The 16,127-nt window shown below is 41.2% G+C and overlaps 2 protein-coding genes across 2 annotated transcripts; both read left to right on the forward strand.

Annotated features, from left to right (window-relative positions):
- Positions 1-210: 210 nt before the first annotated feature.
- LOC120546903 (cytochrome P450 2K1-like) lies at positions 211-12,757 on the forward strand. The gene is made up of 10 exons (XM_039782157.1): positions 211-417; positions 534-696; positions 800-949; positions 1,036-1,196; positions 2,455-2,634; positions 3,570-3,711; positions 3,835-4,019; positions 4,351-4,492; positions 4,588-4,771; positions 12,050-12,757. Exons 1-10 carry the CDS (start codon positions 211-213, stop codon positions 12,051-12,053), a joined length of 1,518 nt encoding a protein of 505 aa, XP_039638091.1. The 3' UTR covers positions 12,054-12,757.
- On the forward strand, positions 7,535-12,757 carry LOC120546902 (cytochrome P450 2K1-like). Its single transcript, XM_039782156.1, has 9 exons — positions 7,535-7,741; positions 7,894-8,056; positions 8,434-8,583; positions 8,907-9,067; positions 9,229-9,408; positions 10,254-10,395; positions 10,569-10,753; positions 11,638-11,779; positions 11,866-12,757. The coding sequence occupies exons 1-9, from the start codon at positions 7,535-7,537 to the stop codon at positions 12,051-12,053; spliced, it is 1,518 nt and encodes a 505-aa protein (XP_039638090.1). The 3' UTR covers positions 12,054-12,757.
- Positions 12,758-16,127: the final 3,370 nt, after the last annotated feature.

Genomic DNA, 16,127 nt, shown 5'->3' on the forward strand with positions numbered 1-16,127 from the left:
GCATTCTTTCTACTTCTTCTCTTTCACTCCCACAAGGAAGGACCAATCACAGTACAGCAGGGAGTGGGGAGGTTACTGCGGTTTACTTAGGGTAAGTTTTGGCATACCTCTTTACAGAACACTCACAGAAGTAAAGGCTCCAGAAGGAAACATATTTTGTCTGTGAAGTAGGAATTTTAGGACACGTTTTAAAGCCATGGGGTTTTAAACATGGGGATATTAGATTTCTTTCTCCAGTCCTCCAGCTCTATCTCCCTGTTGGGGGCTCTGCTGTTCCTGCTGCTCGTCTACCTCGTCTCATCCTCCAGCTTCAGCTCCCAGAAGGAGGGAAAGGAACCTCCAGGACCAAGACCGCTTCCAGTACTCGGGAACCTGCTGCAGCTTGACCTCAAGAGACCCTACCACACATTACTGAAGGTGAGAAAGTGTAGTAGGAGTAGCTTTTTGACGGGTAGTTTGTGCTATTGTGCAGCTCAACCTGTTTTCTTTCTCCTGTGTGTTTCTTATATCCAAACTTATGCTGCTGTTCTCAGCTTTCCAAGAAATATGGATCGGTGTTCACTGTCTATTTGGGACCCCAAAAAGTGGTCGTCTTGGCTGGATACAAGACGGTGAAGGAGGCACTTGTAAATCATGCTGAAGAGTTTGGAGACCGAGGTGAAATCCAAATTGTGAAGGACGTTAATAAAGGACATGGTGAGCCAAGGTTTTTCACAAACACTTATCCTCCTCATGTTCACAGCCTTTGCTCATCATCAGCTGATTTGTTAACATGTTTTGCTGATCTACTTCACCTCAGGGGTTGTATGGTCCAATGGTGATTCGTGGAAAGAGATGAGGCGCTTTGCTCTGACTAACCTGAGAGACTTTGGGATGGGCAAGAAGGCGAGTGAGGACAAAATCATTGAGGAATGTGACCACCTCCTGGAAGTGTTTAAGACATTTAAAGGTAGGTGTCTTACAATGACCAACCAGCATGTAACATATTTCCAACACTCCTGATTTAGATTTCTTTTCCTGTTTCCCTTGTTACAGGTGAAGCTTTTGATACGACCCAACCAATGAACTATGCAGTCTCTAATATTATCTGCTCCATTGTTTATGGCAGCAGATTTGAATATGATGATCCAGAGTTTACATCCCTGGTAGACCGAACCAACAGAACCATTCAACTTCTGGGCTCCCCGTCAGTACAGGTGACTTTCCATATACTATAGCATGGGATTTTAATATACAGATTACAACTGAACTAGGGCTTTGACTCCGAACTTCGTTATTCGAATATAATTCAAATATTTAAAAAAATAATGATATTCGAACGAATATTAGGCAGCCCTTAATATTCAAACATTCAATTCAAATTCTGAGGCTTTTTCACGCATTTCAAAATCGGCCGTGGCTTGGTAGCGTTGCATTCCCCCCTAATTATCCAAGAAGGCTGGCTTGCCCAGGGCCAGGCCAGCTCAGCGACGTCTTTCTCCCGTCGCGTGCCGCTGTCTCTCCTACCTACACCGGCCCCCTACACCCTGTCCCTTCTCCCCTTCCTACCTGCCTGCTCAGTGCTGCAACACATGAGGAGAGAGCACAGAGGGGAGGGTGGGGCTGCTCCTCAGTCACAGAACAGGAGAGAGAGGTGACTTTTTTGGCAGCCACAGGAGAGAAATACCTTGCATGCTCGCTGGACAATACTGGCAACTTTCATTTACAGAAAGTTGCTGTCTTTACTACAGAAAGTTGCCAGATTTGTCGCTAGTCGCTTTTGTGAAAAAAAGGTCGCTAAGGGGGTCTGAAAAGTGGCTAAGTTGGCAACACTGCCTACACACACACACACACACACACATACACACACACGCTTATCAGTGTTTTTTGTCCCGAACAGTGCCTTACAGGCAGCGATGCCTGGAAGGCACCGTTGGGATGCACTGGTTAGGGTTAGGGTTAGGGTTAGGTGCCTTGAAGGCAGCAGTCGCAGCGCTGCCTGGATGGAGCAGTTGGGGGCAAAAAACACCATTGAGCCACACACACATACACACACCACACACACACCGGCTCTATGCACACACCAGCACACAAGTATACATTTCAGACCACTTACATAGGCTACGGGGAAAGCTCTGAACTTCCTGTCGAAAGCATACTGTCTGTATTTAATCCAGGGTCTGACTTTTAATTAAAAAAACTGTCATGGCAGTGTGTTCTTCTTCTGGTGGACAGAACATCTACAAGTTAAGTTTGATACAAACATAGGTCTTCCTCAAGACATTTAATGGTCAAAATAGTATTAATAAATATTCAAATATATTCAAATATTAATTAATATATAAAGGAACAAACTTTGAATATGATTTTTGGGCAAAAGTCAAAGCCCTAAACTGATCTGAAGAAATTATGTAATTCCTCACTTGTCTGTTGAAGACTTTTTGTACATACTGGTATACATTCTTTTGTTAACAGGTGTATAACATTTTTCCATGGATTGGTAAATGGGTTACTGTGAAGAAGGAAATCGATGCAATATTTGCTGCCAACAAGAAACAGAACTTACAGCTGTTCAGTCGTTTGAAAGAGACCCTCAATCCACAGATGTGCAGAGGCTTTGTGGACGCCTTTCTGGTCCGAAAGCAAAATCTAGAGGTAGGGCTCATTGCTATTAAGAATTAAGATTTTACAAATTATGTTTAAAAAAACAGACAGATCCCACTCTTGAATGTGATTTGATGTACAGCTTGAAGTGGACATATGTTTTTTCCGTATATCTACAATGTTATAATGTCGGATTTTAATGTTAAATGTGGCAACTCCAAGCCGGCCTTCAATGATTGGTCATCTGCTCCAGGTAGGCAGGACTGGAGTGTTTTTTTTAAGCTACTGCGGTGTTAACATTGTTGCATGTAGCTACACGCTAACAGCATTAAAATATGTAATCTTGGCTGCCAATGTGGTTAAATTCTCTCCAATTCAGGGTCACATTACTCCTGAAACATGTTTGGTTATGTAGTATTTGGTTCAGAAACCTTTATCTGCAATTTTTCATGGTAGAAAGTGCTGTGTTACAATCTAATGGTAGCATACTGCTAATTATTTAGTAGCTGCATGCTAACGCTGGATAACTGTAATCTTTACAGAAGCCTTTATTTGTGGTTTTTCATGGTACAAAGTCCAACTTTATTCTCGGTTGCTGTAACTCCAGCTGTTACTAGTGAAACAAAACTGGAGCACAGCGGAGATATAAGGAAACATGCTGGCCAATCGGAGCAAACTGGGATTTTCAGGAGGAGGGGCTTAAACAGACAGGCGCTCCAGCAGAGCGTCTCATAAAGAGGGTGAATACAGGTGCAGCAGCCATGGGCAGTATGATAAATATAAAGTGTATTTTGAACATTAAAGCACTTAAACATGTCGTAGTACAAACACAAAAAACAAGTATGAACCTGAAAATGCTATATAAAAGTTCCCCTTTAATATTAAATAATCCAACATCTTTTTTAGTTAACACAATCAAAGATTATCATAAACCTTCAATTCTGAATGTGGCCAGAATCACAGCACTGATGATTTTTTACCTGCAGGTATCTGGGATTGCCAACAGTCACTTCCACGATCGCAACCTTCTGCAGACAGTTCTTAATCTCTTTGCTGCTGGCACTGACACAACAGCAACTACACTGAGGTGGGGACTTCTGTTAATGGCCAAAAATCCCAAAATACAAGGTAACGGACTTATGGTATCCATAATTTCCATACAACAACCAACACTCCAAGTTACAATACTGTATATCTGCTTTACCAACACAACAAACCTCTTATGAAAAAAAAAAACTTTTCCTCTCTCAGACCAGGTCCAGGAAGAGGTGAGCAGGGAGATAGGAAGTCGTCAAGTGCAGGTTGAGGACAGGAAGAACCTGCCCTTCACCGACGCTGTCATCCATGAGACACAGAGACTGGCCAACATTGCCCCAATGGCAGTGCCTCACAAAACGAGCCAAGACATCACCTTCCAGGGTCACTTCATTAAGAAGGCAAGACTGAATAAAACACCTAGTGTTAATCTCAAATTAACTTCATAAAACACTGCTTCATGAATTCTCTTTTGCTCAGCATATACATGTCATTTTTGTTACATTTATCTGACGCTTTTATCCAAAGTGACTTAAAATTGCTATATATCAGAGGTGGCACGCCTCTGCAGCAACTAGGGGTTAAGTTTCTTACTCAGGGACACTTTGGTTTTATTTATCACATTTGGAATTGAACCCACATTTCCCACACCAAAGGCATGCGTCATATCCACTGCACCTTCACCACCACGTATGCATATAGAAAACTTTTCAATTTCTGTATTGTCCACAGGGGACCACGGTATATCCTCTCTTGACATCTGTCCTGTATGATGAGAGTGAGTGGGAGAGGCCACACAGCTTTTATCCTGCTCACTTTTTGGACAAAGATGGCAAGTTTGTCAAGCGGGACGCCTTCATGCCTTTTTCTGCAGGTTGGTGAATTCAGCATTTTTCTTTCTTTACCACTTATTGATGTTCATTTAATTGTAGATAAGATAAACATTTTCCTTTGTTCTCTCTCTCACAGGTCGCAGGATTTGTCTCGGAGAGAGTCTGGCCAGGATGGAGCTCTTCATCTTCTTCACCAGTCTCCTGCAGCACTTTCGTTTCACTCCTCCTCCTGGAGTTTCAGAGGATGAACTGGATCTGACTCCACGTGTGGGCTTCACCCTCAACCCTTCACCCCATAAACTGTGTGCCGTTTCCTCTATGTGAGCAGTAGTGACTTCAATTCACTTCAAGAGAGTAGATTCAAATTTATACAGCATTATATTCTATGTAGTGCAACATCACTGAAAATGTTCAATATCAATGATACAATTAACAGAACTTTCACTTCATTGTGGATTGGCAGATAAGTAACTAAATGCAGATCCGTAACCGGATGATTCACCAGATGATGTGTTACACAGAACCATCCGAGAAGCTGTCAAACGTGTTTGGAATAGGACAGGCACTATAAAAAAATACCTGGCAGGTGATTGAATTAACTGTCATGGCAGTTGCACTCACCTAAACCTTGCCGGTAGCTGCTGGTAGTTCAGATGCAAATGCATTATTTGAAGCCTGAAAAGATTAACATTCTTGTGAAATGTGATCCTGTGATTCTCATGATCTCTTGATATGGCACTCCAGCTGCGTTTAAGGTAAGCAGATCAGACAAAGTACATGGTGCTCATTTTCCAGCAATGGACTTTCCTCATTACCTACATACTGTACAGTATTTTTTGCAGAGCACAGTCATCTTGAAACTTATAACAGAAATGGCTTTCTTGTAACTAGGTAAATGCAAATTTAATATTGTCATGTACACAATAAAGACCTCAATATTTCTGACCTTTGTGGCAGTAATCTTTACAGCCTGAAATGTTTCACTTCCTGTAACGGTTTGTAGTAGAACTGAATTACTGTTAAACAAATAAGGTTGTGTACCTTTTCACATATTAGCTGTAAATCAAGTACTGTAAATATTGTAAATAGTGACTTTTCACCACACTATAATTTAACATTTTCCTGTTTTTAACTAAACGACACAAATTGCTTATTCACGTGCTATAAACAAACATTTCACAACACCTCCACTTCGAATACCCTTGCTCCAAACCACACTCATTTTCAAACTTGGCCTTTATTTTGATCTCAACTACACACCTGTAAAGTTTCGTGACTACATCTTGCACGGTCGCAATGCCAACATGGTAACAAAATCTGGATGCAGACATCTGGCAAAGCACAAAAGAAGCCTTTGCGGTTGTTCCCACTAAAGTACATGACTCCAGGACCAGACTTTTCCATGATGAGAAACACAGACTCACAAGGTGAAAACAATAACGGCGTCGCTGTCGCGATACAAGTCATATCATGATAATGGCCATATTCCGTCTTGTTGACTTAATACCATCATACTGTTATGCATACCAACAACATGCATGGCTCCACCGGTTTAACGTCAGTCATTATACTGAGTTGACGTCATTAAAAACAGAGAAAGATTGCAGAAAGCAGATGTGGAACAGACTGCTATCCTCTGCAAAATAAAATGGCACAAAACGATTGCTGCTAAACATAACAGTACAACGAATCTGTTCAATCACTTAAAACACCACGCATTGCAGTTAAGTCAGCTTCAACTTTCAAAAGGACGTCAACCTAGGACCCTTGTTGTTTTGCTGTACGTTTTGCTGTACGTGTACATTCTCATTCCAAGGGTATCAACTACAGACACTCTGTCACGGCCTTCATCGCTTGATACCTACGCACAAGGCAACCTTGAGTATCTGTACAAGATACATCAGGCTTTCAACTGTAATCACATTCAGAGCAAGTGCCCCAGAAGTAGTAGTAGTTAGAAAGAGAACTTGGCAACAGTAATTTGGGTTCTGCATCGGATGGTCTAAAAACTATTCTTGGGTCAAAAAACAAAAGCAACACAAAGGTGATTCTTAAGTGGTTTTAAAATCTGATAAAACAGCTGGCGTAGGAGTTTAATGAGTTTTATCTTCTTAGGTTTCACACCCTTGATTTGTTTGTTGATATGTTTTACGTAAGAAAGCTTTTTTGCACACCTCTTTTGTCAGGCAGGTGCGTAGGATGTGATCAAAAGTAGCAGATCAGAAGCTTAGAAGAAGTCCCGCACACTGACCATTACGCAAGCAATAATTTATTTAGAAAAATACCTGTCAAGAGTAACAGGTACAAGCATTTATTTATCCCCACAGCCATTTCACTTGTTAAATCAGGCCGGGGGAGGAGGTAATAACTACCAATTCACTTGGCAAAGTGTGTAGTTTAAATAGCGATATGATGGGATTTGTGTTGGTGATGGTGATGATGATTAGGATAATGATGAAGTCTATGCCACTGATGTAGACAATTTGTGTTATGATGGAAGAGATGTTGATCATGTATTCAACATGCCAGGTCACTTTGCACTTTATTGTGGGTATTTGTAGCTTTTTCGCCATTGTGCCGCTTTTTTAGATGTTATTGATGCTGTGCTTTGTACACTTGGAAATGTCAAAGTCAGTCACTAGTGGCTAGTGTTGGTCTTCCAGCCCACGGGTATTCAAGTAACCCCCATTTCCTTCAGTATTGTATGACTATGTTGTTTTTCATGTATTGTATAACTTGCTGCATAACCAATTGCACTCCGGGGACAAAATACAGCTGAAAGTTGAAGTTTAAGAGACTTTAGGTTAATGCTCGACTGGACGTGAGGTTTTTGGAATGCCATATGAGCAGCAGCATCAAGCAGTAGTCAAGAGAGAAGTAGTAGCAAAGGTCAGAAAAGCTTTCATGTGATTTATGGGAAGTCACTCCCACAAGACACAAGCACCAATCAATGTACAGCAGGAAGTTGGGAAATGACTGCAGTTTAGGGTTAGTTGTGAAATCCCTATTAACCAGAACACTCACAAAACTATAGGCTCCAGGAGGAAACATTTTGTCAGTTAGGTAGCAACTTCAGACAAGTCATGGGGGTATTAGAACTGTTTCTCCAGTCCTCCAGCTCTATTTCTCTGTTGGGGGGTCTTGTTGTCCTGCTACTCGTCTACCTCATCTCCTCCTCCAGCTTCATCTCCAAGGAAGACAGAAAAGAACCTCCAGGACCCAAACCATTTCCCCTAATCGGGAACCTGCTGCAGCTTGACATTAAGAGACCCTACAACACATTACTGAAGGTGAGGAATAAATTGATGATCTTTAAGGGGGATTTGTTGTGTGTGTGCTCTCCAGGCAGACCACTGTTACAATTCTTCTATCACATTGTCTTCTTTTTAAAATGTGTTTGTTTTATAATAAATACATCATGACATTATTCCCCTGTTCTTAGCTTTCCAAGACATATGGATCAGTGTTCACTGTGTATTTGGGACCCCAAAAAGTGGTGGTCCTGGCTGGGTACAAGACGGTGAAGGAGGCACTTGTCAGCTATGCTGAAGAGTTTGGTGAAAGAGATCCAATGTTAATAATGCAGGAATCTAATCAAGGCCATGGTAAGGAAAGAGCTTTTTAGAAATCATTTTCCTGTTCTGTTTATCCTTCAGTAAATGTTTATTGTCTTTAGGGCTGCTCCCTCAGTCAATTAGTCAACTAATCGGTCGTTTTGGTCTTAGTTGACGAAGATTTCTTTAGTCTATTAATCGGTTTTTATGCATTTTTCATGCTGAATTACTTATTTCCAAAAAACCTATGAACACATTACGTGGTGTTTTGGCAAAATTCTTTGGAGAGGAAATCAATTTTACAGACCTGTAAGTTAAATTGACTAATTAAGTGTAAGTATACTAAGAATGTCTTTAGTCAAGGATAGCTCTAATTGTCTTTACCCATTCCAAGTTTTTGAAATTATTTAAAACATGTTTCATCTCAGGGGTTTTATGGTCCAATGGTGATTCGTGGAAAGAGATGAGGCGCTTTGCTTTGACTAACCTGAGAGACTTTGGGATGGGCAAGAAGGTGAGTGAGGACACAATCATTGAGGAATGTGAACACCTCATTGAAGTGTTTAAGAAATTTAAAGGTAAGTGACTTTTAACCTACTGCATGATGAACAATGTTTAGTCAATCCTTTTTTAATGAAACAATCAAATCACAATTGTTTGGTGATTTGTATCTTATCATCCACTGGCTTGACCTTTGTGAGGGGGAAGAAAAAAAAAAAAAAAAAAAGAAAAAAAAAAAAAAACACCAAGGGTTTCGTTCCACAATGTTTTAAAGGTTTTATGAGACAAGAATAAGATGTTCAACACATTTAATGATAAGTGTCTTATAATAACCAATCAGCATGTAACATATTTCCATCACTCCTGATTTAGATTTCTTTTCCTGTTTCCCTTGTTACAGGTGAAGCTTTTGATACGACCCAACCAATGAACTATGCAGTCTCTAATGTTATCTGCTCCATTGTTTATGGCAGCAGATTTGAATATGATGATCCAGAGTTTACATCCCTGGTAGATCGAACAAACAGAAACATTCAACTTGTGGGCTCACCGTCCGTACAGGTGACATTTCATATGTTTATTAAGCTTAGATTTTCAACATTAATTTTCATATACATATTACAACTGAGCTGAATTGAAGACATGTTTCTTTTTTTCTCTTGCCTGTTAAACTTAATTGCATTATGCCTACATACTAATATGTATATATCATTTTTTAACAGGTATATAACCTGTTTCCATGGATCGGTAAATTGATCGCTAAAAGGAAGGAATTCGAGACATTAACTGCTGCCAACAAGAAACAGAACTTACAGCTGTTCAGTCGTTTGAAAGAGACCCTCAATCCACAGATGTGCAGAGGCTTTGTGGACGCCTTTCTGGTCCGAAAGCAAAATCTGGAGGTTGGGAAGCTGATCATCACCTATTAGAATTGCTATTATGCTCATTGCGGTTACAAATTTTAATCTCTACTGCTTTCTTGCCGTTACCATGTCATTTTAGTTATTTTAAAGCCTCTTAACACACACACACACACACACACACACACACACACACACACACACACACAAAAAAACACACACACACACACACACGTGATTTCTGTTAATGTGGCTTATTCAACTCTGCTCAGGTTGAAAGTTGGCCGGAGCTTGGATGGCTGTCATCTGTCCTGCCCTTCACAGGAGCAACCAAGCTAACAAGCTTTGATTTAATTAACATGGTAGTGAGGGCCTAATCCCCTAAGAAGAAAAAGTTACTTTTTCATGGACACACACATAGTGACGGTGTGACCGTTTGTTGGAGTTAGTGGTGTAGTTGGCTAGTTACCGGACATCAGTTCTGACTGTCATACACAGATGCTTCCAGTCAACCCGGGGGAAAGAGGGTGTGGAACTTTAGGAGGCAGGGCTGACTAATTGCAGGCCATAAACCTTTCTAACTACAGGAAGAATGTGTATTTTTGGAGCAATAGACAACAGGACAATGGGGCTTTCAGTCCAAAGGCAAATTTATCAGACTATGGGAAGGGGGGGTTTCAAATTAATGTACCATCGTAACAATGCGTAGTCCCTGATTCCTACTGGATGACCAAGCCATCATGTCTGTCTTTGGCCAATGGTAACCCTAACCCTTATCAGTGAGAAGGAATAAAGTGCAACCCACACCGCCATCAATACAAAGACCTCAAAAAAAGTTTTGAATCACATTTGTTTGAATAACTGCACTGGTTTATCTTTACCTGCAGGAATCTGGAATTGCTAACAGTCACTTCCACGATCACAACCTTATGCAGACAGTTATTAATCTCTTTGCTGCTGGCACTGACACAACAGCAACTACTCTGAGATGGGGACTTCTGTTCATGGCCAAGAATCCAAAAATACAAGGTAAGGAACTTAAAGGCAGGGTTAGTAATGTTGAAAAGCCAGCAAGATTTGAAAGTAGCAAACAAAAGTTTAACAAAAGTTTAATTAACTATCAATTTGCCATTTTGTAACAATGGTTATTATAAAGTGTTACCAAATTGTCTTCGTGAAAACAAAAACTTTTCCTCTCTCAGACCAGGTTCAGGAGGAGCTGAGCAGGGAGATAGGAAGTCGTAAAGTGCAGGTTGAGGACAGGAAGAACCTGCCCTTCACCGACGCCGTCATCCATGAGACACAGAGACTGGCCAGCATCCTCCCGATAGCAGTGCCTCACAAAACGAGCCAAGACATCACCTTCCAGGGTCACTTCATTAAGAAGGTCAGACTGAATACCTAGCATTGATTCCCCTATAAATGGTACAACCTGGAAGGCAGCCAGGCCAAAGAAAATGTTTTTAATGAGCAATTAACCGACTATGGTTAGTTCACATCTGTATCAGCAAGACAGTCGAGTGTGTTATCTAAACTGCTAAATCAGTTAAAACGTTGTTGGTAGCCTACCGGTTATAAACAGGCTTGTTATTGAACAACACGCTAACGTGCAAACAGATTCTCTGTTTGTTTCATGTATTTTTAGCCGAGCTAGACCAGAGAATATTTGGTTAAAACAGATGGTGATGCTGTTTTGCCCTCATTGTTCTCCGTTTGCTGGAAGTGCTTTAATGTAGCTTTTTATGTGGAATGAGCATTGCGCCAGACTCCATTTAAAATAGCCTTTTAAATGCTATATTGCTTTTAAGGAAGTAAGGAACTTAAAAGCATCTCCCCCTGTTCAAGATGTTCAATTATCATTTGACTGTTATATTATGTAATTAAAAGACAGGAGGGAGTAAAGGGGAAAGAGAGAAGCCATCACTAACTACTCAGCTAAAGCAGCTAACAGAGCTAACAGTGGGATTAACGAGAAAGTCGCTGAAGGACGGAAAGAGCTATGAGTGCTTGAGTGAACTAGTGTAGGTTTAAATGTAAAGCTGATAATCAGCTGCTGTAATGAAGAATATGTCAGAATGAACTTAACAGGAAATGGCGCAATATGCCGTTCTAACAAGTCCTGTTTGGTCCTTCATATAGCTACATGTTCAGGGTACAAAATGTTAAAATAATTTAAGATTTAGCGATTCCTTTCTGTGCTTTGTGACTTATTATGTATGTAGTTTGAAAATACTATTGCTTGTAGAGAATGTTTTTCTGTATTGTCCACAGGGGACCACGGTATATCCTCTCTTGACATCTGTCCTGTATGATGAGAGTGAGTGGGAGAGGCCACACAGCTTTTATCCTGCTCACTTCCTGGACAAAGACGGGAAGTTTGTCAAGCGGGACGCCTTCATGGCTTTTTCTGCAGGTTGGTGAATTTAGCCATATCACTTCTTGATGATCATTGACTTGCAGATAAGATAAACATTTTCCTTTGTTCTCTCTGTCTCACAGGTCGAAGGATTTGTCTCGGAGAGAGTCTGGCCAGGATGGAGCTCTTCATCTTCTTCACCAGCCTCCTGCAGCACTTTCGTTTCACTCCTCCTCCTGGAGTTTCAGAGGATGAACTGGATCTGACTCCACGTGTGGGCTTCACCCTCAGCCCTTCACCCCATAAACTGTGTGCCGTTTCCTCTATGTGAGCAGTAGGGCTAAAAGAAAATGCTGCTTGGACCCACTTTCATGACTTTGACTCACTTCAAGAGACTAGATTTTCATTTGTATAGCATTATCTTCCATGTTGTGCAACAGCACGGAAAATGTTCAATTTCAATTATGCAATTAAGAGAACTTTCATTTCATCAAAGATTTGCAGATAAGTAACTAAATGCACTAGATGATGTGTTACACAGAACCATCTGAAAAGCCATCATTGGACGGTGTTGCCAAGTCCGCTTATTATAAGCGACTTTGGGCTTGTTTTTCTGTAAAGTCGCTTACAAATATTGGTAGTCGCGGTTCGTGGTTTTTTGGGGCTCATTTCTAAAGTGTAGTTGCTTATTTGGGCTTGTTCCCAGCTCCATAGTAAGTTGTCAAGCAGTCTTGCCTGTTCCCTCTGTCCCTCCCCTTTCCCCATACACACAGGAGACAGCAGAGTTTTCTCCCACCCACATCCTGCTTCTAATTGGCTCTGACCCAGATGGCAACGAGTGCTAGCCAATCAGAGGCAGAGCAGGGCAATCTGTTTTTTTCTGTTTTAGCAAAACGTCAGTGAGTGATGTTTAACTGAAAATATGCACGAGTGTGACTGATGGTGACCATAGAGAGACCATAGAATAATTTCTCCTGTTTCTGGGTTATAGTTATTTAAAAATGCAATAATAAATAACAAAATTGTTCAAGATGATATTTGTGTGTGCAAATTTTAATTATCAGAGGTTTACTGTGTATTTAATGTACTTGGTACATCAGTCTACATTTGATATCCCATCAGTTTTCTAATGTTAAAGAATGTTAAAAGGTGGTTTAACTCCCTATTGTAGTCATTGTCCTGAAACTCGGGGGAGAAAAATAAATAAACTACCGTGTGTACAGTTTTGCAAAACTGCGCACAGTTTACCAATCTGTTAACATTTAAATTTACAATCTGTACTGTAGGAAAAAAAGCGACAGATTCTACTCTGGCCTCGAAAAGCCAGTCTTTTAAGAACCACCGGTGACTTCTCAAAGTTTCCCCCTTTAATTTTGTGTTCGTTGAAAGGCAGACCAAGAAATGAATACTCAGGATTCGTTCAGTTAAACTATAACAATCTTTAGTAAAATGATATTGCAAACAGATATTTCATATGCATATGGATCAGCCGCTCCTTCGAGACTTTCTCTCCCTATCCACCAACAAAGTCTTTCCGGGTATAACGGACCTTCCTTTTCCCTATTCTTTTTTCGGGGGGCCCTGGGGGGGGGGGGGAGAGGTGTCTCTAGCCAAAAAAATACTCCTCCCTTTCTTTCTGGGGCGGTGCGCCTGGGCTGTTAGGTGCAGACCCCCTCTGGCTTTTTGGGGGGAGGAGAGAAGGGGGGGGTTGTGTTTGGGGATCGCCCTCTCATGGCCTAAAGATAGTCTGTTCCTTTAGGGGTTTCATTAGGTGCATTCTGTTCCAATTGTTTATTCAACAAATCAGGAGCACTTTCGCTCCACTAATTTTGAACCCGTCTTATCTTACAGACAGCGAGGCCATCCCAGGCTACAGGACATTCTTATTCTAAACCCAATATATTTCTACAGCACCCACAGATTGTAAAACTGCAGTTTTTTTTTTATTTTTCTCTTCCAGGAACCTAGGGGGGTTCCGTAGAAAAAGTCGCTTGTTTTGAACTTGTTTTCACAGGCCTAGTTGCTTATTTGTCTCGTGAGATCTGGCAACACTGTCATTGGAAATGGGCAGGAACTTAAAAAATACCTGGCAGGTGATTGGATATGTTAGAATAATCACATTATCAAATGATAGGCAGGACCACTGAAGATATAAAGTTTATTTTACTTGAGAACCCAACAAGGAGGCAGTCTCCGTACTACAGAATAGTACGGACAATGACCTGAACGAAAAGCTCTCTACAGCTGCTTTTTATAATACCAAGTGCAAATGTGATGAATCATGATACAGCTGTGGCGAGTGGGACTCTTTTGGTGTGGAGCGCCTTTTTGGCCCGCTCAACACCCAGACCCAAGGAAGACACCGGCAACGCCACCCGGGGAATTTCACCCCGAGAATAGGATTTGACAAGTAAAATAGTTAAACCACCAAAATACAGAAAGCACACAGATTCAATTTATGCATGAAGCCAGAGACGTAGTTCCGTCAAACAATGATTTTATTAATACAATTACTAAAACACCAAATATAAAATACTATTTAAAATACCAGACACACTAAATGTGGGAAATAAGTGCTGAGGCCTTACCGGTGGAAGGACAGGGTCAAAGGGTGTGGGGTCTCAGGGAAGACACACTCAGCACCTATGAGAGAAGAACATTCAGTTATTGGGGGGAGGGAAAATGAATCAAACCAAAAATAAATGAAAAACAACTCCAATCTAAGGCAAATCTAGGCAGCAAAGGTGTCTAAATAGCTGCCTAGAGCATAACAAATAACCAAAATTAACAAATAAACCATAAAGGTCTCAACAAAAATGAAAGTCGTAAAACCGTGACTGCACCACGCAAAAGGACCCAAAGCAGAAATGTGCTTCCAGCAACAAAGAGTATCAAGAGGTCAAACCCCCTGCCTATATAGCATGCAGTTACTTCCTGATTGGTCCAGAGAGAGTGAGTGTGATTGAAAACACCTGCGACCAATCAACCGGCTACACAGAGTAGATGTCGTCATTTGTTATCTGGTCAGAGTTGATGACGTCTCCCCTATCTGGTCTGAGAGGGCATGTACGCCCACAGGAACACACCGTGCTCAGACAAGGACACGCAATAGCTCCATGTTATCTTGTTTAGATAATTCAGTATCATATTCTATGCAAACAGTTTAATAATGACAAGAGAGAAAGTATGTCAATCAAAATTTCTCCAACAATATACCATCTGTCTATAACATCTGCCACTGTGTTTTTGACAAACAGTCTCAGGCATCACATACACCTAAACCACAGCCCGTAGATACCAGTAGCTCCATACCTGAAGCTGATTGGTTCGTTAAGCTGGTTGTTGAGAAACAAATTCATTACTTGAAGCCTGAAAAGATGGAGTTTCATGTGATCTTGTGATACCGCGACTATCTAGCTGCATTCAAGGTCAGCCAATCAGACCAGGTAGATGGTATTCTCTACATCCATTGGCATCTCTGACTATCCTGCCATTAAAAGTTTACATGGTATCCATATTACTCTTGCTGAGCCACACAAATACTTGGGAAATTTGCTTGACAGCAGACTGGAATTCCAGATTCATACTCAACATTGGAGCCAAAGATGTTATTACATTACATGTCATTTAGCTGATGCTTTTATCCAAAGCGACTTACAATTGCTATATATATCAGAGGTCGCACACCTCTGGAGCAACTGGTGTTAAGTGTCTTGCTCAGGGACACAATGATTGATGTAGTGCAGTGGGAATCAAACCCGGATCTCCCACACCAAAGGTATGGGTCATATCCCCAGCTTACAATGCACAAAACTGCCATGTTCTGTATATTCACTTGAAATCTTCGCTACTAAACGCTCCTCTTCTCCGACCGCTTGTTCTGCAGCCACTGACAAGCAAAGAAAACTAGGATATCTGTTCCCAGGATTTCAAAACAGACCATAATGGCGGCTCGTTTGGAATACGATCTCTTATTTTACAAAATAGTTCACTGAAAATGTGTTTCTGAAAACATTTTATGCAAGAAATGGCCTATCCAGTTGCTGAATCTGTCTTCATTGTAGATCGAGAGGCAGAAGCCCCGCGACACTATCCAAATGAACTGCACAGCTGCTCCCATAGAAATGAATGGGAAGGGGGCCGGATTGGATCATTGGGTAGAGCAGGTGCACATATACTTGGAGGTTTATGCCTCGACATAAAGGTCCAAGGTTTCCTGCATGTCTTCCCCCTCTCTCTCGCTCTCTCTCTCTCTCTCTCTCTCTCTCTCTCCTTTCTAACCTAGCTGTCCTGTCAAATAAAGGCGGAAAAGCTCGAAAAATAATAAAATGAATGGGAAGAGTGGAAATGGCGGTGGACACACTCCCCAAACGGGTAGGTGGTCTCTAGCGTGCGTAAGTGAGCG

The sequence above is a fragment of the Perca fluviatilis genome, chromosome 18, assembly GCF_010015445.1.
Source record: "Perca fluviatilis chromosome 18, GENO_Pfluv_1.0, whole genome shotgun sequence".
Lineage (NCBI taxonomy): Eukaryota > Metazoa > Chordata > Actinopteri > Perciformes > Percidae > Perca > Perca fluviatilis.

Coding starts and splice junctions, on each gene's coding strand:
- LOC120546903 (XM_039782157.1), top strand. CDS start 211: ATGGGGATATTAGATTTCTTTCTCCAGTCCTCCAGCTCTATCTCCCTG. Junction 1,197..2,454: donor TGGGCTCCCCGTCAGTACAG/GTGACTTTCCAT, acceptor TTTTGTTAACAG/GTGTATAACATTTTTCCATG. Junction 2,635..3,569: donor TCCGAAAGCAAAATCTAGAG/GTAGGGCTCATT, acceptor TTTTACCTGCAG/GTATCTGGGATTGCCAACAG.
- LOC120546902 (XM_039782156.1), top strand. CDS start 7,535: ATGGGGGTATTAGAACTGTTTCTCCAGTCCTCCAGCTCTATTTCTCTG. Junction 8,057..8,433: donor GGAATCTAATCAAGGCCATG/GTAAGGAAAGAG, acceptor GTTTCATCTCAG/GGGTTTTATGGTCCAATGGT. Junction 11,780..11,865: donor CTTCATGGCTTTTTCTGCAG/GTTGGTGAATTT, acceptor TCTGTCTCACAG/GTCGAAGGATTTGTCTCGGA.